General features: G+C 44.0%; 1 protein-coding gene and 1 non-coding gene across 2 annotated transcripts in view; both read right to left on the bottom strand.

The window, feature by feature from the left end:
• Positions 1 to 4,568: 4,568 nt before the first annotated feature.
• Positions 4,569 to 23,274, bottom strand: part of PANK2 (pantothenate kinase 2) — a gene marked incomplete at its 5' end in the record, with an annotated part of 34,018 nt that continues 15,312 nt past the window's right edge. The window contains 5 exon segments of the mRNA XM_014582293.1: positions 4,569 to 5,164; positions 10,827 to 10,952; positions 12,557 to 12,680; positions 18,252 to 18,428; positions 21,245 to 21,498. Coding sequence (XP_014437779.1) covers positions 5,114 to 5,164; positions 10,827 to 10,952; positions 12,557 to 12,680; positions 18,252 to 18,428; positions 21,245 to 21,498 — 732 coding nt within the window.
• MIR103A-2 (microRNA mir-103a-2) lies at positions 12,023 to 12,082 on the bottom strand. The gene has a single exon (NR_129389.1). It is a non-coding gene; the product is annotated as a microRNA mir-103a-2 (primary transcript).

Below are 23,274 nucleotides of genomic sequence, written 5' to 3'. Positions count from 1 at the left end.
TTCCTGCTGGGGGGTGATTTCTCACTTCCCCCGTTTCTCTATGGTGAGCACATGTGCACTATGGCAAAAACCTTTTAAAAAGTCATCTGGATGGGTCACACAGGCTCCTCAGTTGTCACAGTAGAACTAGAACCTGTCTGTGCACCCCTTTTCTTTCCTCTCCTGCTCTTGGTCACCTCCACCTGGCTGCCCACACTGCACCCAACTTGGTTGCTCAGTCCTGAGTATTCCTTTAAATTTTTTGTAAATGAGGCATAGGGGAGGAGAGAGTACTCTCAGCAGGGCCCCACATCACCATCCTCCTGCCTCAGCCTCTTACAGACCACACTGTGCATGGCCTGTTCAAGGTGGGTTAGGAGCCGCAGCTGGGTCTCCTTTCTTAACCCCCAAATAAACAGTAAAGTCTTCCTCGAATTCCTGACCCCCAGCAAGCCCGAGACCTGCTCCTCTCTTCATGAGCACCCACTATTAGTTTGTTCTTGTTTTTCTTCCGGAGATCTTTATGCGTGCACGTACACACGTATCTTTCTCCTTTTGAACTCACGTGGTATGAGACAAGTATATTCAAGGAACATTTTTATGCACATGGGAAAAGCCAGTTCTGAGAAAAGGTGAGCCCATAGTTAGTTATAATCACATTCCTTTTGAATGAGGCAGTTTTACTTGATTACAACATCCTGGAATTCTAGTTTATATAAACGAGAAATCCCTCCCTCACCCCGGCTGTGTCCAGCTAATGAAGAGCACCAGGGTTTCCCACCGGCTTCCTCATCTGTGATAGGACACTGGGGGCAGGCTCTGCTGCTGGGAGCAGCCTCACCGGAGGCTGGACAAGCTGCACCCACTGCCCTCACTCACCTCATCCTGTGGCAGTCTCTTAAGTTTTCCAGGCAAGCTCATTTTTGAAGCTGGAGTTTTCAGCTTTTCTACTCTGTGGGGCAGACTGCAACACTTTTAGGTATGCCTGGATGTCTACATGGGTTCATCAATTGGCTCCCTTTCCCTGCACACACTTTAAAAAGAACCGCTTTCTACAGTGTGACCTTTTACCCAACTTTGTTTCCATTTGATGACAGAAATTAGCCCACCAGTAAGCTTTAAAACAAACCTTTAAAATCTCTAAGTATCTTTGCCCCACAGGAGATCAATTAAAAGCTGTTTCCTCCAGCAGCCCTCTGAGGAGGGCACTGCAGTGCCTCCTCTCCAGCAGCTCCCCAGTGCCTCGGTCCTCACTCACCTCCCTGGCAACCTGCCACCCAGCAGCAACCCAGGTCTTTCCCTGGGTTACGGGTGCAACTAGGTCTGTCATCTGAAACTTCAGTAGCTGTGTAAACCTGCCCTCTAACACTTGTGGACTCTCTGGCCCTGGGTGTCTTTCAGAAATTTAAGATGGATGTGTCTAAACTCAGTTTGAATTCTACCTAAATTTGCAAAAGACAGCTAGAAAATGCTGGGGTCATGGGTCTCTGGTAAGACGTCCAAAGACCCCACGCGCCATGAAGTGTGCTTCCACTTGAGTGGAAATATCAGGAGAAAAGGGGTTTGTTTTATTTTACAAATTCAGCTTTAGAGAGCATATTGTTTAAAGATGCAAATTGTTTTATTCCACTTCCATCAACACTTTAGCTCACCAACCCAGTCCTCACTTTGTCTGTAGGACGAGGGACACTCTCCCTGCCCCAGGGGTAACACCTAGAATACAGCCCACCAGTGTCTGAGGGTGAGTCTGGGCTTGACAGAGCTCTTCTCAGCTTCCTATGCCAGCCCGCGAGGCTCCTCCCAGGCCCCACCTGGAGCACGGGGTGGGTGTGGCCAGTGTTAGGAAGGCCCTCCTGGTGGCACCCAGGTCTTCCTAGTGTTCTTTGGGTCTCTTGACAGGTCATTGCCAGGAAGGGGGAGAGGACACTTTAGTCCTGTAGTTTAACCCTTTGGGGTTTATTCATTAGCTATTGTGTGACTCCCTCAAAAAAAGGTTTATGAAATGCTGAGCCTCAGGTTTCATAGACGTGTTTGTACACTAAGAATTCTGCAGCAGAATATTTTTAAACATTCGCAGTTTTTTGTAAGCTATATTTTTGTATATTTAATTGCTATTTTAAAATTTTAATGCATTTTTTGCTAATCACTCTTGTTTAAGTAAAACATGCATGTAATTGACTCAAACACATGTAAATAAAAAGCAGATTTTGAAAATCCTGTGTTGAGCATGTACCTTTCAGCTCGGAGAATCTGTAGTCCCCCACACACCACTTTAGCAAGACTTGGGAACTCAGGACGAATGGTTCTGATCAGACAAGGCTGGTAACTGTCAACAGGAGCCTCTTGCCTGACCCCTCCTGTGTCCTGGGGCACAGGAGCGAAGAGGTCAGGAGTGCCAGACTTCAGCAAGGGAGGCCTTGCATGCAGATCCTGTGTAAGCCAAGACCCACCTCCTCCCAGAACTGCAGACACACCACAGGTAAGCAGCCTATGGTGGGATCATAGCACTCAGGCAACTTGAAGTGGTGGAAATGCATTTGGTCCCTATTGTCCACAGGATCCTGGGGATTTGCCCCAACCCAACCCTCTAGCTGTATCACTGGTCTGGAAATTATTCTGTCAGGAGAAAAAAATTGGTTCAAAGCACTCCCATGGCTGTGGGTGCTGCCTTCTCACCACCCCTGCTAAGACTCTGCAGTTCAGCTTCTGGCCCCAACTTCAGGAAACGGCTGCCCACAAGGCAAGCTGTGAGCCTGCAGCTGCACGTGGGCAACCTTAATCCTGGAGCCCGGAGACCTCTTCGGTCAGCCGGTCCGCCTCCTGAGCTCCAGACCTCTGGTCAGCCTCTGACCAGCCTTGTGTTCTTCGTAGCCCCTTTTCCCTCACCACTCATCTCTTCATTGGCATTTTTCTTCACATTACCTTGGAATTCACTAACCCCTCTCACTTCTACCTGCCTCTGCACACCATCTTTAGCTCTGTATCTTCCACCCAAATATCCAGCTGTCTATTATATATCAAACTTGGGCGGTCCAAAACTGAGCCTGGGCAGCCTCACAGTACCTTTCATCAACCCCTTCAGCCGGTCATCGCATCCCCCACTTGGCCTCTAGCATCCTGTGTCCACTCTTAGCATCTACCACCACCCCACCTCAGCTCAGGCCACCTTCCTTCTTCAACTGGACCATGATTTCTAGTGGCGGAGGACATGAAGTGACCTGGGGAAGGCAGACTGCTGAGTGGACAGGGCAGGTTCAATGGCTACTGTAGCTTGTATTTGCAGGCACCTCACAGGTGGGAGAATGGGGACATTTTTGCAGAGATGGCCTTGGAGACCCACAAGTGGAGAGAGAAGGCACTGTTGGGGCAGGGGCTGGACCTGAGGCCAGGGCTGGGTGAGGTGCAAGTTGACGCCTGCCTGGGAGAAACTCAAGGACTGGTGATAGCTAACCTGTCAGAGGATGAGCTGTTACTCAAGTGGCCAGGAAGGCAGAAGCGAGAGGGGTCTACCCTACTAGAACTGAGAAGAGGCCCTGAGACAGCCCTCAGACTTACTGGGGACCCAAGACATCCTGTTGCCCCCTGCCCTGCCCTGCCCTGCCCTGGGAGGTACAGGGTGGGCTGAACACAAAGTAGGAAACAAGAAGGTTTCTCGAGAGAGGGAATAGTGGGTCAGGGAGGAGGAAGGCATAAGGGTGGGTGGCGGTTTGACCATGTCTGGGTCCCAACTCAGGCTCAGAGGCCAGACCTAGGTTTGAGTCCAGTTCTGCCCATTTCCAGCTGTGACCTTGGGCAGGTTTGCTCCTCTGGGTTTGCTTTTAAAACTGGGCTGGACAAGACGATGCACAGAAACATTGGTCACAACCTCTTGAAGGCTGCAAGCACGGACAGGGGCAGCAGACTCCAGCAAACTGTGTTGGAGGGTTGGGGGATGGAGACCACACAGTGGGGTTCTCAGAGGGGAGAGAGCTGGATAAGGGAGCAGCTGGAGGAGGGGATTTTGCTACTTACTCCTCCCAACTAAAGCGGGCCTGCGCCTCTGCTGCCCCCCACGTGGCTGGCTGGTGCCTGCCCATGACCACCCAGAAGCCTCACCCAGCCCCTCTGCAAAGCAGCATATGGACAGAGGCCAAAGGGTTTGTTCCTTCCAGCTCCAAGGCCACACCCTTCCTTGCCTTCAGCAGTGATGCAGGCACTTTATATGTCCCATCTCCAAGGGGAAAAGGCTTTCTCAATCATGCTGCACGGCAGAAAGGTTCAACCCCTCCCAAGACTCCATCCCAGCCTGTCACTCTCCTCAAGCAATTTGACCCCAGCCCCACCCACAAGTTCACCAATGGACACAATTCCTTCTTTTCTGCTCATCCTGAAAGAAAAACCAGATTCCCCCCAGTCCCTGGGGAAAGGTCACTTCTAGCTCCTTTATGCCTGAGTTAGTCTTTGAGATTGTGCTTTTTCTATAGACTTAACCCATTTTCATCAGTAATCCCCACACTACCCCAAGGAAATTTAGTCCAAAAGTCCTGCCTTTCCAAATAGACCTTCCCAGTATTTTAGTGTGAAACAAACCGAACTGCCCGTCCAAAAACTGCTTATCAAGTTTTAGATACAAAATTAACCTGTCCAACTAAGTTTGCAGAACTTTAAAAATAAAACATGTTTTTCAATAGTCACATGAAGGCTAAACACAAACCAGAGCAATGCACCATACTGACAAGTTGTGATTAGGGTAGTACAATGCACAGGAACTTGCCTTACATCTGCAAGTTCAAACAAGACACAGAAGCACAGTCAGCTGAACACAGAACTGAAGTGTCTCCAGCGAGTGATGCTGAGATTTCAAAAATACACAAGTTTAACAGTCTCGTACTGAACAGTAACTTAAATACAGCAAAGCTTCACACTGCCTGGACGTGGTCCACCTGTTTTGTTTTTAATGTATCTTCCCTTTCTGGTTGCTAGTTTAAACTGAATTTTGAAGGCTTTATCTTGATGACTCAGAAAATACACTGTCCTTTCTTGCTTTGATTCAGGTAGTATACACAATCATAAAACTGAGTTAAATCTCTTTTTAAAAAAAAAATCCACAGATCTCGTTGTGGCAGGTTTCAGGAAAACCTCTCCCCAGGTACTGTCAGGGGATCTTCAACAGCTCAAGGAGTGCTCCAACAGCTCCAAAATAACCCTGGGGGGAAAAAGGCAATTTTTAGACATTTAAATTACTATAAAATATTATTACTAATGGTAAAGTTAATGCCACCCTTAACTCCTGACACTCATTTCCTGAGCACACACTTCCAGCCTTGGACCAGGAAACCCTAGGAGCTCCTGACTGGAGAAAGGGCTTTGATGTCCAACAAGACAGTCCAGGCACGTCAGGCCACTGTGACAGAGCAAAGCCACCCACAGTGGGGGCTACAGGAGCTCTGAGTCTTCTTGGGTTGGGTTCAAAGGGAGGGACATCTGGCAATAGTAGGACAAAGGCACAACAGGTGGCAACTAGAAGACGGGCAAGGTGAGTACTCGCGTTTTGTTTTGTTTTTTTTTTTTTGAGAGGTTTTTGCTATAGGGCAAGTGCACTTGCCAGAAAGACAGAGAGAGACAGAAAGACAGAAAGTGAAAATCACCCCATGGGGGTATGGTCACGCCGCAATCCCTTCTCCTCTCGGGATCTTGGGCACGTACATACACGCGCCTAGCATGATTTTAAGCCACCAGGTCCGGGACTTGAATCGCGATCAACTACACTGGAGTCCTGCGACATAGCCATTACACCAACTGCTGGTCCCGGTACTCTTTCTTAAACTTATTTTTTCTTAGTTACTTCCAGTAAGAGACCATGCCTGGGATGTGAACTAGGGAATGAGGAGGTGAGAAGCAGCAGAGGCCAGCACTATACCCAGAGAAGCGGTGACGGTCAAAGCCAACAAGGACCCCAAAACAAAATGCAACAAAAAAAGGGGACAAAATACCAAAGAAAATGAGACAAAACCAAGACTGACAGAAAGAGAATGCCAGCGGGAACTGGGAAGACTCTTGCAGAACCCGTCAAGGGCTCCAAAGCATGAGATCAGGTATTAAAGTACTTTAACATAATAAATAACTGGAGAAGGAAATCATTGAAATCTTGCTTGTGGACTGAAAAGAATGGACTAAAAGTCTGTGAAACATTATAAGTACCTAGGGGCCAATCAATTTTTTTTAAGAAATAATTTACTGTAATAATTTTTATTTTTTAAATTTGACCAGAGAGAGAGAGAAAGCTGCCAGGTCCAGAACTCGAACTGCAGTCAGCCGTGTGTGAGTCCAGCACCTTAACCACGCCACCTGACAGCCCTGCCAGTAGTTTTTTAAGAAAAACTTCTTTAGGGCAAGCCGATGGTATGGTGGTTAAGGTGCTGACCTCCACATGGTTGACCACAATTCAAGTCCTGGACCTGGCGGCTTGAAACTGACACCAGGTGTGTGTACATGCATGCTCGAAATCCCAAGAGGAGAATGAAGGAGAAAGGATTGCAGCATGGCCATCCCCAGGCGGGGAGAAGAGCATTGTCCCTTTCTGTCTCTGTCTCTCCATCTCTCCAGCTGGTGCACATGTCCCATAGCAAAAACCTCTCTTTAAAAAACTGGGGCCAGCAGGTGGCAGCGTAGTGGTTAAGGGCGCTAGACTCCCACATGGCCAACTGTGGTTCAAATCCCAGACATGGTGACTTGCTTTCTCACTTTGTCCCTCCCTCCCCCCCACCCCGGTCAAAGTTAAATAAATAAAGTTAAATAATTCTTAAAAAAAAAAAGGGGGGGGGGAACTTCAAGAAACATGAAACACAGAAAGACTGCTTTGTCACTGTTTCTCAATTTTAGAAAAAGGCAGCCCAGGGACCAGCAGGTGGCATAGTGGCTAAGGCACTAGACACTCCCACATGGTCGACCATGGTTTGCGTCCCGGACCTGGTGGCTTACTTTCTCACTTTCTCTCTCTCTCTCTCTCTGTTTCTCTCTGGTCAAATTAAAATAAATGAATAAATAAAATTAAATAAATAATTTAAAAAAAAAAAAAAAAGGCAGCCCAAACCACCTGTGCTATTCAGAGGCCAGGCTGTAGAAGGGAGCACTGGGCCGGCTCAGCATGCTCCGGGGCTCCCATGGCTGCCAGACACAGGGGCCTGTTTGTAGTTAGCCACATATTTTGTTTTCTGTGGCTTTCTATATTTTATTTTACTTTAAACACAGAGAGAGAGAGTTAACCATTATATTGAGTTCCACTGAAGACCCAAAACCGACCATCAAGTAAGGACAGACACAGACTGTTACAGGCACAAAGAGCTAAGGTGAGGGACCAGCAGTTGGCCTAATGGTTATGTCACTGGACTCCCATGTAGTCGACCGCGGTTCAAGTCCCGGATCCGGTGGCTTAAACTCACGCCAGGCACGTGTGCATGCATGCCCAAGATCCTGAGAGGAGAATAGAGGAGAAGGGATTGCGGCGTGGCCATCCCCCCTGGGGGGTAATTTCTCGCTTTCTGTCTCTGTCTTTCTGGCGAGCGCATGCACGCTATAGTAAAAAAACCTCTTCGCTGGATTCCCATGTAGTCGACTGCAGATCAAGTCCTGGGCCTAGCAGCTTAAACTCACACCAGGCACGTGTGCGTGCATGCCCCAGATCCCAAGAGGAGAATGGAGAAGGGATTGCAGCATGACCATCCCACCTGGGAAGTGATTTCTCACTTTCTGTCTCTCTGTCTCTGTCTTTCTGGTGAGCATATGAACCCTATAGCAAAAACCTCTCAAAAAAAAGAACAACAAAAAAAAGCTAAGATGAGAATAAGAAAGGATGAAAGAGAAATTTGTACAGGCTTTCACAGCAACAGTTACACTGACTTCAGTGGGAGGGCAGGAAAAGTAGTTCAAGATGCAAAAAAGGCATTTAAAATAATCAAAGTTCCACAAATGCAGAGTCAGAGGTCTGAATACAAATGGAAAAATATGGACAAATGGAACAGACCTTACCCAGAGGGAAAAATAAAATCAGCAGATAGTAAGAATGACAAGATGTAAAATCAAAATTCCATAAAAGGCTTATAATTATGATTTAAAAATATCTTTTTTTAAAAAGTTAACCTAAGAAACTAATCTCCATGTTCTGCCTAGAAAAAGGTTTAACAAAAGACAGAAAGAAATTAATCAGGAAAACAGCTACTATATGATATAATACTAAATTGTTTCTTTTTTATTCTTAAATATACAGCAAAATAAAATAGATAAAAGATCACAAAAAGCAAGCTGCATATAAAAACATTATGGATAATAAGAAACCTAATGACATTTCAGTATTGATTTACTAATATCATTAAAAGTTAAAAAAAAAAAAGCTTGTTGCTATGTAGAATTTGTGTATTTAGGATATTAACTATGAAATTCAAACAATTTAAGATGAAAAATTTAAAGTAACCTTAAAAGAAAAAGTAATCTATATTTATAGTGCTTCATATATTACCTTGATTTTTGTCAATTCATACAAACCCTTTTTTTTGGGGGGGGGGAGAGATTTTTGGTACAGGGCGCATGCACTTGCCAGACAGACAGAGAGAGAGACAGAGAGACAGAAAGCGAGAAATCACCCCCAAGGGGGATGGCCACGCCACAATCCCTTCTCCTCCATTCTCCTTTCAGGATCCTGGGCACGCATGCATACGCTCCCAGCGTGAGTTTAAGCCACCAGATCCGGGACTCAAACCACAGTCGACTACATGGGAGTCCAGCGACACAGTCATTACACTAACTGCTGGTCCCACAAACACTCTTAAAATAAAAATGTACACACAATTCTGAAAAATGTCCCTATCACTAGATCTAAAATCCAACAATACCTGAAAAAGTTCACCTGCCCAGCAACCAAGGAGAGGGAAGAGAGAACCCTTCCTTTCACTTCTGTGGTTCCATTTCCCTCCTCCTCAACAGGAAAAACAGGCACTTTCCAAGTCAGGATATCAGGTTAAGCAAGTCTCTATTTTAACACTGCGTGCTTATCTACATGTTAAGCCCTTACAATATGGTTCTTGTCTGGAATGTTTTTTACTGATCTATTCCTTGTGAGAACATACATCTTAAAGTGGCACTTGAGTTCTATCAATGCATTAAAAACTTGCATAAAAGAAAATGAGTGTCGAGTGACCCAGTGGCATGGTGGTTCAGGTGCTGGATTCTCACATGGTCAACTGAGTGAGGTTCAAGTCCTGGACCTGGTGGCATGCTTTCTCACTTTCTTGCTTGCTCGCTCACGTGCGCGTGTGCATGCGCTCGCTCGCTCTCTCGTTCTCTCTCTCTCTCTCTCTTTCTCTCTCACTCTGGTGAATTAAAAAATAATAATAAAAGTTAAAAAAAAAAGAAAGAAAAGAAAACGAGCATCTACTGGCCATACCACCCTGAACACACCCAATCTTGAGTCAGGCCTGGTTAGTACTTTGATAGGAGATGGCCTGGAATGTGTGCTGTAGGCTTGGGTCAGCATGGTGGTTAAGGCAGCTAGAATCTACATAGCTGACTACACTGGTTCGAGTCTCAGACCTAGCAGCTTGAAAAACACTCCAGGAATGTACGTGTGCATGCCCAAAATCCTAAGAGAATGGTGAAGGGACTGTGGCATGGCCATCCCCCAATCCGGAGATGCTTTCTCACTCCCCCCAGACGCCCCCCCTGCTCCTCCAGCAAGCACATGTCATATATAGCGTATTAAAAACTAAAAGTAAAAAAATGAGACAAGGGGCCAGCCCCAAAGCACAGCGCCGAAATGCTGTGCATAGGGAATGGGATCTCTCAGGGCTACCCTAGTGGCTTGAAAATCACTCCACACACATGATCAGGATCCTGCAGAAGGGAGAAATGGAAGGAAAATGGTCATCCTGTGGCACGACTAGGCCACTGGGAGTACGCACACATTCCTCCGACCAAAAAGCAGAACCCAGAGTAACTGCACTTACAGTCAGTACAAGGGGGAAAAATATAAATGCTAGTTGAGAAAATAACACAGCAAAAATAATAAGGAAATGTAAATCAAGATTTTTTTTCTTTAAAACCACTTAAGCTATGGGACCAACAGATGGTAGAATGGCTACATCGCTGGACTCCTGTGTAGTTGACTGCGGTTCAAGTCCCAGACCCTGTAGGTTAAAACCCACGCTGGGCGTGTATATGTGTGTGTGTGTGTGTGTGTGTGTCCAAGATCCCAAGAGGAGAATGGAGAAGGGATCTTAGCGTGGCTATCCCCCCAGGGGGTAATTTCTCACTTTCTTTCTCTCGCTGTCTTTCTGGCAAGCACACGCACCCTATAGCAAAAACCTCTCCAAAAAATAAATAAATAAATAACGCTTAAGTTAGGGGGCCAGCAGATGGTGTAGCACTTACATCGCTGGAATCCCACAAGGCCTACTGCAGTTTGAGTCTCAGACCTGGTGACTTGAAAATCACACCAGGTGTGTGTGCATGCATGCCCAAGATCCCAGGAGGAGAATGGAGAAGGGACTGTGGCGCGGCCCCCCTGGGATGATTTCTTACTTCCCTCTCCTGTGTTTGTCTCTCTCCAGCAAACACATGCACCCTAAGGAAAAAGCCTCTTCAAAAATACATAAATTTTTAAAAAATTGCTTAAACTTGGAATTAAATAAGCCAAAAACCTACCATGTGTCACCATCAGGTAAATGCTTTCAAAACATTACAATCAAATCCTACACATACAATTACAAAAAAAAAAAAAAACACATAAAACAGCCCACTTCACTTCTTCAAACTGCCCTGCAGTGTGAAGTACACACCCTTTGTGTATATATAGCACAAGAAACAAGTCAGCTTACCTCATGTTCCGAAAAAAGTGCTTTCAATTGCCCCTTGGACCAATAATCCAAAGCATACGCCAAAAGCCGCATGGCAATCGTGTTAACTCTCAAGAAATTTCCAACAAATACCACCTGGTTAATGTTCTGAGCACATTGAAAAAAGGCAATTAGTTTTCATGTTAATTTCCATTTTCTCATAAAAGCTACCCAAACAAAGCACAATGTACATAGTTTTTTAGCAGCAACTTAGCTGATCAAATTCAATCCAGTTGATCAAGGGCTACTTAAATTTGCCTTCCAGACAATAGTAGACCCACTGCAAAGTATGCCAGAAAATGTCAGAGAAGAAACACACTAGGAAATTATTTATATTAAATATGCAGTAACTACTATTAAATAAAGTTTTATACGGTTAAGTAAAACAAAATAGTACAATCCTAAGTCAAAAGAAGGAAAGTGACACAAATAGGCAAATTATACAAGAAATTTAACAGGCAAAAAAACTCAACCTCACCAATGATCAAAGCAAAATTTTTGGCCTATTAATTAGAAGGGAAAAAAAAAATCCAACTGAAGTTCCACCCCAACATTAGTAGAACTGCAGTAGAATTGATCCATTCATTCTTCGCTAAAGGTCATCTAAACTGGTAAGCCCTTGTGCAAAGCACCATGGCAATCAGTATTAGTATTCCTAAGTGGGGTCATATTGTGTAGACCATAAATCTCACTCCTGATTAAGCCCCCATCAAGGAAAAAATTCAACCAAAGAACAGCTTCCCACTTAAAAATGCTAACCTCAAAGTATCAGCAAGCAACCAAATATCCAGCACTATGTGAATGCTTTATAATATGAACTTGATCAAATTCATAGCCATGAAATGTTTACTATTTAAGGAAAATTTAAATGGTATGTACACCAACTAAAATACCTTAAAATGCATAAACACAATAAAGGGAACATACAAAAAAGAAAAAAGTGATATTATGATATTTCAATGAATTTTTAAAATTATTTGGTGCTGATAAGCTATCTTTTTAATTAAAAATAAGACAACTACTTTGGTGCCTTTGGAGGATTCCTTTTAGGCCTCATGCCTATATTAACTATGTGAAGAATGATTTAAACAAAAATGTATACATAGGGACAAACCATAAAGCTAGACCAAGTGGATCCTAGCTCCTCTTTCCCCAGGGGCAGCCCATTCTTGGTTCTTTCATAGCCCTGTACAATGCTGCTTGACCCGAATGCTACAAGGCAGCACTGTAAAGAAGCTGAAAGCACGAAGACGCAGCTCTGCTGAGGCGGAAGGGAGCCAGGGTGGGCATTCCTCTGCCTGCTCAGTCTTCTCCCAGCTTCAGTGACTTCCTCTGGATTCCTTCCCAAGGCCTCTAGGGCTCAACAATGCGCATGGTGTCGAAATTCAACATCGTTACCCATCACCACCTCACCTCGACAGTCCCCAGCATTTGGAACACTGGCGACCTTCCTACTTTTCTCTACTTTCTCCTCAAAAGACATCATTTTGCCTCTAGACAGTAGTGTTTATCTCCAATAAAGGGGGGGGGGGGATGAAGATTTATCTGCATTTGAAGAGTTTTAACTCTGCACTGAAATAAATTCCCCCCTATTCAACTACACTTAGGCACTGTTCTGAGAAGACAGACTCCCTTTAACATCAAGGTGGAGCCCATTTAATATGTTCGATTGTTTTCTTCACAGCAACAAAAGAAACCTCATGACCCCTTACTTCATTAAGGGCACACATTCTTGCTATTGAGCCAATGTTGTTGGTGATGGTGATCAAAGTCGCTCTGGCGAGGTCCTCTTTACTGACAGCCTCTCGCTTCTCCTTACTCATCATGTTTCCAAAGCTGTGATGAGGAGGAAAAAAAATCCCATTGCTAAATGCAACACAGTCCAGAAGAATGTGAATGCTACTGTAAGATAAAATCGTCTTTCAGGACACTGTTCAAATCTTCAAACTTTTGGGGCCAGCAGATGGCATAATGGCTATGTCGTTGGACTCCCATGTAGTTGACCACGGTCAAGTCCCAGACCCAGTGGTTTAAACTCACACCGGGTGTATGTGCACGCGTACCCAAGATCCTGAGAGGAAAATGGAGAAGTGACTGTGGTGTGGCCATCCCACTGGGAGGTTATTTCCCACTTTTTGTCTCTCTGTCTTTCTGGCAAGCACACATGCCCTATAGCAAAAACCTCTCCTCAAAAAAAAAACAACAACAACAACAAAAAAAACTTCAAACCTTTCATTTACATAATAAAAAGAGAAATACAGCTTTAAATACGCACCCCCATACCCTGTGTTCTGAAAGAGCAGGCTGTGGTTTCTACTGAACTCAAGCTCTGATACCAGGTTCTCATCAGATCCACTGGAAGATACCACTGCTCCTTCAACAACCAGGACAGTTCCAGAAAGACCAGGATCAGCAATGTGTCCCAACCGCACAGCTGTTCCACCCATTTGGTAAACTGCTCTATCAGAGCAAAATAAGACTCAAACGGCTGTGTCCCAAAGTGAGGTATAATACAAGAATTTTAGATTTCCCTAAAAGACGAAGTACTTCAAAGTATTTGACCAGCAAAAGTGCTACAAAAGTGCTGTGACCAAAATACAAGCCCAGCCAATCAGAAAAGTAAGTAGTGACCAATGATCAAATGCTGCAAACATAGAAAATGAAGTCTATAGAATTGTGTCTAAAATTTGTAAATAAGCACACACACACACACATATATACACGTGTTTGTGTGTGTGAGTGCCTTTTCTATTGTTAAAAAAACATGTGCTACAAGGCTAGCAGGAGGCATAGTGGTTAAGGTGCTGGACTCCCATGTGGTCAACCACAGTTCGAGTCCCAGACCCAGGAGCTAGAAACTCATACTGGCTGGCTGCAAGTGCATAAATGCCAAAATCCAGTGAAGAGAAAGGAGAAGGGAGTGCGGTGTGGCCATCCCCTCTGGGAGGAGATTTCTCACTTTTCCTAGTGAGCATGCGTGCCCTATTGCAAAAATCTCTCTTTAAAAAAAAAAAGTACTCCAACAGACAAACAAAATTTTAAACAATCTCAAGATAAAATAAGAAAAGAATTCCAGGGCCCAGCAGGTGGCACAGTGATTAAGGCGCTGGACTTCCACATGGCTGACCACAGTTTCGACTCTCGGACATGGTGACTTGAAAACCACACTGGACACATGTGCATGCATGCCCAAAATCCCAGGAGAAGAATGGAGAAGGGATTGTGGCATGGCCATTCCCCGTGGGGAGTGATTTCTCATTTTCCCCCTCTTTCTCTCCAGCAAATACACACACCTTATGGCAAAGACCTTAACAAAAAAAGGAGAAAGAAAAGAATTCCATTTATAATAGCATCAAAGAAAATGTTTGGGAATGTCTTCAGCTGAAGTAGTAGTAACACTTGGGACCAGCAGGTGGCATAATAGTTAAGGCGCTGGATATTCCCACGTGGCCAACCACGGTTCAAGTCCTGGACCTGGTGGCTTGTGTTCTCACTTTCTCTCTCTCTCTCTGTGTGTCTCTCTCAGGTCAAATTAAATATAAATGAATAAATAAATAAACTTAAATAATTATTTAAAAAATAGTAGTAACACTTGTACACTCAAATCTACAAGCTACTGTTCAAAGAAAACATACATTTCAATAAATGGAAAAACATTCTGTCTTAGATCAGAAGAACTGACAGGATTAGTATTGGAATAAACCCCTAGTTGGCTGTAAGATTTCCAATGATGTAGCCGGCAAGCGGTATGGTGGTTAAAGGTGCTGGACTCTCACATGACTGACCACAGTTTGAGTCCCAGACCTGTCGGCTTGCTTTTTCTCCCCACACCCCGTCTTTCTCTTGTCAAACTAAATAATATAATAATAATAATGCTAAATAAAATAGTTATTTAAAAAAACGATTTCCAATGCAATCCCCATCAAACCCACTCTTTTAGCAGACATTGCCAAACTTTTCCTAAAATTCAGATGCACGGACCAGCGGATGGCATAGTGGTTACATCGCTACTCCCACATGGCCAAGTGCAGTTCAAGTCCTGGACCCAGCAGCCTGAAACTCATGCTGGGTGTGCGTGTGCACATGCCCAAGATCCAGGGAGGAAAATGGATCACAGTGTGGCCATCCCCCACAGGGGATGATTTCCCACTTTCTGTCTCTCCATCTTTCCAGAAACCACAGAGGCCCTATAACAAAAATAACTCAAAAAAAAAGAAAAGAAAAGAAAATTTGGATGGAAGTTCTAAGGGCCTCAATAGCCAAAACAATCCTGAAAAGGAACATGCTAGAAAACTCTCAGTTTCTAATTTCAAAACTTAACATAGGGCCAGATGGTGGCACGGTAATAAAACATGATGCTCTACAGGGACCAGCAGTTAGCGTGATGGCTATGTCGCTGGACTCCCACGTAGTCGACCGCGGTTCGCGTCCCGGACCCAGTGGCTTAAACTCATGCCGGGCGCGTGTGTGTGCATGCCCAAGATCCCGAGAGGAGAATGGAGGAGAAGGGATTGCGGCATGGCCATCCCCCCTGGGGGGTGATTTCTCGCTTTCTGTCTCTCTGTCTCTCTGTCTGGCGAGCACACGCGCCCTTATAGCAAAAACCTCTTCAAAAAAAACATGATGCTCTACAATGCAGACCCACATGGGAAGGTTCCAGGTTTACCTCCAGAAACCTTCCTGGATGTACTGGGTGCCCCTCTACCTATAATCCAGCCTGAAGCTAGGGGTAGACTGTCAGGATTACACTGTCAAGGATGCTGTATCTCTCTCTCTTTTTCATGGAATAAACTTAATTTTTTTTAATATTTGTCTATTAAACTTTATTATTATTTTTTAATTTGACCAGAAAGAGAAAGAGTGAGAGAAAGGGAAGTGGAAAAAGCTAGCCACCAGGTCCGGGACTCAACTATGGTTGGTCATATGGGAGTCCAATGCCTTAACCACCATGCCACCTGCCAGCCCCTAAAAAGAAACTTTTTAAAACTTAATATGCAGTGGGAACCAGCAGTTAGCGTAATGGCTATGTCGCTGGACTCCCACGTAGTCGACCGCGGTTCACGTCCCGGACCCAGTGGCTTAAAACTCACACCGGGCGCGTGTGCGTGCGTGCCCAAGATCCCGAGAGGAGAATGGAGGAGAAGGGATTGCGGCGTGACCATCCCCCCTGGGGGGTGATTTCTCGCTTTCTGTCTCTATGTCTCTCTCTGTCTGTCTGGCGAGCGCACGCGCCCTACAGTGAAAATCTCTCCAAAAAAAAAAAAAAAAAAACTTAATATGCAGTTACAGAAACCAAGTCAGTATGGTACTGGTATATAGATAGATACACAAATCAATGAGATACAACTCAAAGTCCAGAAATAAACTCAAACATCTACCATCAAGAACTAGACATGCAAAATATATCTGTACCTCTATCTCACACCATACACAAAAATTTACTTAAAATAGCATAGACCTGGGGCCAGCAAGTTGCAAGGTGGTTAAAGCACTGGACTCCCACATGGCTGACTGCAGTTCAAGTCCTGTTTCCTCTCTCTTTCTGTCTCTCTCTGGTGAATTAAAAAATAACAACAACAAATGAAATAAAATAAACATTTAAAAAAATAGCATAGGGACTGGCAGGTGGCGTGGTGGTTAAGGGCACTGGATTCCCACATGGCCAACTGTGGTCCGAGTCCTGGACCTGGTGGCTTGCTTTCTCAGCACCCCCTCCCTGTCACTCTCTAGTCAAATTAAATAAGAAAGGAAGAAAGAAAGTTTAAAAAAAATTATTTTTTAAAAACAAAAAGAGCATTGACCTAGATATAAGAGCTGAAAGTATAAAACTCTTATAAGAAAATAGAAAAGTAAATTTCCATGATGTGAAATTAGGTAACTTCTAAGTGATAAAAGAGAAGGTAAAGATGAACTTCATCAAAATAGAAACTTCTATGCTGCAAAAGATACCATCAAGAAAGTGAAAAAATAACTCAAAAATATGGAAGAAAAGGGGCCAGAAGATGGCGTAGCGATTAACATTGCTGGACTCCCACAAAGCCAGTCATGGTTCGAGTCCCCAACCCGGTGGCTTCAAACTCAGGCTGGGCACATATGTGTATGTGCCCAAGATCCAAGGGAGGAGAATGGAAAAGAGAGTGTGGTGTGGCCAGTGCCACCACCCCTCCACTGTGGGGGTGATTTCTCACTTTCCTTCTCACTGTCTCTTTCGTTCCAGAGCGCATGTGCCCTTAAGGCAAAAACCTTTACCAAAAAAAGGGAGAAAATATTTGCAAACTATGTATGTAATAAGGGATTTGTATCCAGAAAACATAATGAACTCTTTTAACTCAATAATAGATAATCCTACTAAAAAATAACCAAAAAACTTGAAGAGACATTTTTCTAAAGATGCTAGACAAATGGCCAAGAGGCACATTAAAAGATATTCATCATTAGCCATCAGGGAAAGTCAAATGAAAACCACAATAAGGCATCATTTCACGTCTATTAAGATAGCTAAAACCAAAAAGAGACAATAACAAGTGTTGGACAGGATGTGGAGAAATTTAAACTCATAAACTGTTGAAATTATGAAATGATACAGCCGTAGGGTCAGCAGGTGGTGTGGTGGTTAAGGCACTGGATCCCACATGGCCAACTCTGCAGTTGAGTCCTGGACCCAAGGGCATGTGTTTATGTATGCCCAAAATCCCAAGAGGAAAATGGAGAAGGGACTGCAATACGGCCACCTTCGATTTCTCACTTTTTCCCTCTCTCTGGTGAGTATACCTGCCCTATGACAAAAATCACAGTCTAGCAATTTTCCACATCTAGGCATATAACCAAGAGAATTAAAAATACATGCCCACCCAGACTTAAACACAGATGCTCAGTATTTAGGATAACCAAAATGTGGAACCAACTCAAATACCCACCAACTGATAATGGATAGGTAAAATGTGGCATATCCATACAAGAAATTTAGTATTGTTTGGCAGTGACAAGGTGTAAAGGACCGATTTGTGCTGCAACGTGGATTAACCTTACAACACCATGCTAAGTAAAAGAATCCAGTCACAGAAGACCTCATCCTGTCTATACCACCGATACATGTTCAGAATGGGCAAGCCCATAGACTTAGAAAGTAGCAGGTGTTTGGCAGGAGCTAGGGATAGGGCAGAGGGAGGATGGGGACCGGTAGCTAGTAGATTTCTTCCTAGAAGGATGAAAATGTTCTGAAATTGAGTTATGGTGATAGTTGCACACTCTATAAATATACCAGAAACCACTAAATTGTACACTTTAAAGAGGTGGCTTGATAGTACATAAGTTATATCTTAATAAAGCTCTTTAAAAGAAAAAAAAAAAGATATGCCTGATATTTGATATTTTTTCCTATATTTCTTAAAACACACATGTCCTTACCTCGAAGCCACAGCCCAGCCTGGTAGTCCAAACCTCTCATAGTCCCCTCCATAAATGTCCCGCACTAGTTTATCCACTTTAGTACTATCTCCACGAGATGCCATTTCAAGAGCTTCTTCAAAAGTGCTGCAGCCAGTGAGAAGACAGCAGAGACCAAAAAAAGTTCCTCCTCCAAGACTGTGATTAAAAACAACAATTTTTAAAAGTAGGAATAGGAAGGTTACGTTTGTGGACCCAAAGTCACATTCATTTATCAACCCACTCTTGCCTAAACCTACTCACACAGCTGCCACCAGTAGGAAACAAGTCTGCAAAAAAACAAAGCCAAGGTGCCTGACATCCACCTTGGAGACATATCTATTCATGTAAGTGAACAAGCAAAGTGGCAAAATGCAAGGCCTGCCTCTCTGCCTCCCAAGGGAAGTCTGGGTAAGAGGGGCCTCAGGTACAAATCAGTCCAACACACCTGGCATCAGGCTGGGACTGCCTTCCCTTCCCTCTCCAAGTTTACATTCTCATCCGAGAACCTTTGTCACCCTGGTTCACTGGCCCCATCCTACCAGACCCCTCCATTAATGTGTCTTCTCCTGCAAAATTATCTCATTCTTTACACACTTGTTTAAAATCTGTATATCCTAACCCCTGGATCCTTGTTTTTCCTAAAGGGAATTCTGATCCTTAAACGAAACATAGGTGTTCTCTCCTTACATCTCTTTCAGACTACTCAATCACTTTTTTTAACTATTTATCTAACTATCTAACTATCTATCTAAGAGACCAAAAAAAGTTCCTCCTCCAAGACTGTGATTAAAAACAACAATTTTTAAAAGTAGGAATAGGAAGGTTACGTTTGTGGACCCAAAGTCACATTCATTTATCAACCCACTCTTGCCTAAACCTACTCACACAGCTGCCACCAGTAGGAAACAAGTCTGCAAAAAAACAAAGCCAAGGTGCCTGACATCCACCTTGGAGACATATCTATTCATGTAAGTGAACAAGCAAAGTGGCAAAATGCAAGGCCTGCCTCTCTGCCTCCCAAGGGAAGTCTGGGTAAGAGGGGCCTCAGGTACAAATCAGTCCAACACACCTGGCATCAGGCTGGGACTGCCTTCCCTTCCCTCTCCAAGTTTACATTCTCATCCGAGAACCTTTGTCACCCTGGTTCACTGGCCCCATCCTACCAGACCCCTCCATTAATGTGTCTTCTCCTGCAAAATTATCTCATTCTTTACACACTTGTTTAAAATCTGTATATCCTAACCCCTGGATCCTTGTTTTTCCTAAAGGGAATTCTGATCCTTAAACGAAACATAGGTGTTCTCTCCTTACATCTCTTTCAGACTACTCAATCACTTTTTTTAACTATTTATCTAACTATCTAACTATCTATCTACCTACCTACCTACCTACCTATTTATGCACGCATGTGTGCATGCTACAGGGGATGTGCACTCACCAGGTAGAGACACAAGAGAGGGAGGGAAGGAGGGAGAGAAAGCACTCCTGGGGCGGGAGGGGTGGCCACATCTCAACCCCTTCTCCTCTCAGAATTTTGTATGTGCACATACACAAACACACAGCATGTTTTACAAGCCATGGGGTACAGGACTTGAACCATGCAATAGGCCATGTGGAATCCAGCTGCCTTAACCACCACAACACAGTACTTCAGCTCCTAGATCTCAAACCAGCCCTGGTCATAAGTGTATGTGTAAAATTAATATAAGTTTTGGAGGCCAGCAGGGGGCATAGAGGTTAAGACACCACTCACTCCCACATGGTTGATTATGGTTCAAGTCCTGAACCGGGTGGCTTGCTTTCTCACTTTCCCTCTCTGTCTCTCTCTGGTCAAATTAAAATAAATGAATGAATAAAAAAATTAAATAATTCTTTAAAAAAAAATTAATACAGGTTTCAAAGCTGGAACCTTCTCCTTACAAATGCTACCTAGTAAGCTGAGCTGCTCTGTATATGCACACCATCAACAATACCACAGTAAGGACTATGAGTTCAGTGAGTTGGCTGATGTAGTGTTTTATGAAACAACTATGGTAATAAAATCTGGAGCAACAGAGATTAAAGAAAAGCAGATCACGAAATCATAATTTTCAAATAGAAAACTTCTGCATTATCCCAGAGAAACGTACACCTTTCATATAATTATTTTTAAAACCATTCCTTTTTTTTTTTTAAGAATTATTTTAACTTTATTTATTTATTTATTTTAATTTGACTAGAGCGGGACAGGAAAAGTGAGGAAGTGAAAAAGCAAGCCACCAGGTCCGGAACTCAAACCGCAGTCAACCACGTGGGAATCTAGTGCCTTTAACTACCACGCCATCTGCTGGACCCACTTTCATGTAATTTTAACAAGTTCTTGAAAGAGCAGCAATATACAATATCTGAAAACACAGTTAACTTATAATTAGGAATAAACAGGCCCAGAGACCAGCAGATGGCATAATGGCTACGCCACTGGACTCTCACATAGTCAACTGCGGTTCAAGTCCTGACATGACTTAAAACTCACACCAGGCGCAACTGTGTGTGTGTGTGCCCAAGATTCCAAGAAGAGAATGGAGGAGAAGGAATTGTAATGTGGCCATCCCCCCGGAGAGTGACTTTTTGCTTTCTATCCCTGTCTCTCTGTTTCTCCAGAGAGCACTTGCACCCTACAGCAAAAATCTCTCCAAAAAAAAAAAAAACGCAAGCCCAGTCACAATGGTCCAGACAGTATGGGTGCTACTGTACAACGCTAAAGACCATATGAGAAGATTCTAGGGTCGTCCTGGGTCTATCTCAACATGCCAGGCGAGGCCACAGTCCTAACTGGCTGCAGGGTGAAGGCTTATGGGTACATCATGGTGTGAAGACCCTGTCATGAATGCCTGTCTGCCTCTCCCTCTCTTTTTTCTTCCTTCCACCTCTCTTTCACTTAGAAATAAACAAACTTAAAAAAAAAAAAAAGGACTTTTATATAAAAGACTTACCTGGTACCTGTGACTCGCTTGTAATTATCTTTGGAATATACTGCTAAGATACTAACCCCCGAGCCAATGTTCACCAGAAGCAGAGGGTATGGATTTTTCAAATCAAATGGCAACTTCTGACATTTTTCAGAATCAGCAGGATTTTCAAAATAATAGCACTGTGACCGCCCATTGAATCCAACTGAGTCAATGTATAAAATTCCTTTGATTAAGCAATCTAGTTCATCCAGTTTGCAAAGCTGAAGATCACCTATCTGTAATGAAATAAGAATATATTCAGACTTTTTAACAAGTTAACAGAAGTAAAATTCTATTTAGTAAACACCCCCTCCACAATGAACAAATCATAAAAGCGTGATCATGGGTGTGTATTATTTGTGCATGCTTCACAGAACAGATTTGGGACCAATGAACACTGGGATGGACTGCTAAGACAGACCCTACTCCATAGACCCAAATGCACTCTATTCACAAACCACTACAGAAACTGCACAAGTGTGCCAAAACCATAAGAGCGTGTATCAACCTGTCAGGCAGACATGATCTCTACTCACAGGAACAACGAGGCAGGTGCACAGCTAAGGCCACAGCCCTGCCAGAAAGCACCTGGTGACATATGGCAGGACCCACAAAGACTCGACATCTGCCTCCTAAAAAGACCATCTTCAAGTCTATGGAACAGCATCAAAAGAGGCCATGCTTTTTTATTTAACAACCGGAAGCCAAAAGCTTGGAAATCTTCAGTTAGAAAGTAAGATTTTTCACTATTTAAGTTGGTTACAGCCTGCTGGGTATAGTAGTAGAGGTGAGGGAAGTTAACAGTGTCAAAATTTAAACTTTTTATTAACTTAATTCTATTTTAAGCATTAATAAAACAATTATTATTCAAATTATGGAACACTGTATAACTAAAAATAAAGAAATATAATCATACATATACTTTGTAGTTTTTTTTTTTTTTGGAGAGGTTTTTTTCGCTATAGGGCACATGCGCTCACCAGACAGACAGAGAGAGACAGAGAGACAGAAAGTGAAAAATCACCCCCCAGGGGGGATGGTCACGCCGCAATCCCTTCTCCTCCATTCTCCTCTTGGGATCTTGGGCACACACGCACACGCGCCCGGCATGAGTTTTAAGCCACTGGGTCCGGGACACGAACCGCGGTCGACTACGTGGGAGTCCAGCGACATAGCCATTACGCTAACTGCTGGTTCCCATATACTTTGTAGTTTTGTTATAGGGCATATGTGCTCACCAGAGAGAAGGAGGGAGGATGAGGGTAAGGGGAGAGGAGAGAGGAATCACAGACCAGAAGAAATGACTATGCTACAAACCCTTTAACCCCTCTCCTCCATCTCCTCTTGGGTTTCTGGGCACACAAGCACAAGTCCCTGGTGTATTTTTCAAGCACTAGGTCCAGGACTCAAACCTCACAATGAGGCATGTGGGATCTGGCTGCCTTAACCACCATGTCACCAAATGGCCCCCAATTTACCTATTTAAAACTATGTTTGGGACCAGCAGATGGCGTAATGGCTATGTCGCTGGACTCCCATGTAGTAGACTGCGGTTCAAGTCCCAGACCCAGTGGCTTAACCACACACCGCGCACGTGTCCAAGATCCCGAGAGGAGAATGGAGGAGAAGGGACTGTGGTGTAGCCTCTGGGGGGTGATGTCTCGCTTTCTGTCTCTGTCCTTCTGGTGAGCACACGTACTCTACAGCAAAAACCTCTGAATCAATCAATCAATAAAACTATGTGTATATGCACATGTACGTCTTCTACAGCCACACACAGAAAATCGGACAATACACACACGACTTTATATTTATGCTAGGTTTTTGCCATAGGGTGTGTGCACTCGCAAGACAGACAGAGGAAAAGTGAGAAATCACCCCCTAGGAGTGATGGTCATGTCACAATCCCTTGTTCTCCATTCTCCTCCTGTGATTTTTGGGCACACATGCACATAGGCCCGGCATGATTTTCAATCCACGAGGTCCGAGGCTCAAACTGCGCTCATCCACGT

The sequence above is a fragment of the Tupaia chinensis genome, unplaced genomic scaffold (assembly GCF_000334495.1).
Source record: "Tupaia chinensis unplaced genomic scaffold, TupChi_1.0 Scaffold143574_1, whole genome shotgun sequence".
NCBI classification, from domain to species: Eukaryota; Metazoa; Chordata; class Mammalia; order Scandentia; family Tupaiidae; genus Tupaia; species Tupaia belangeri.
Note: the sequence above shows the minus strand (reverse complement) of the source record. Positions and strands in the feature narration are given on the sequence as shown.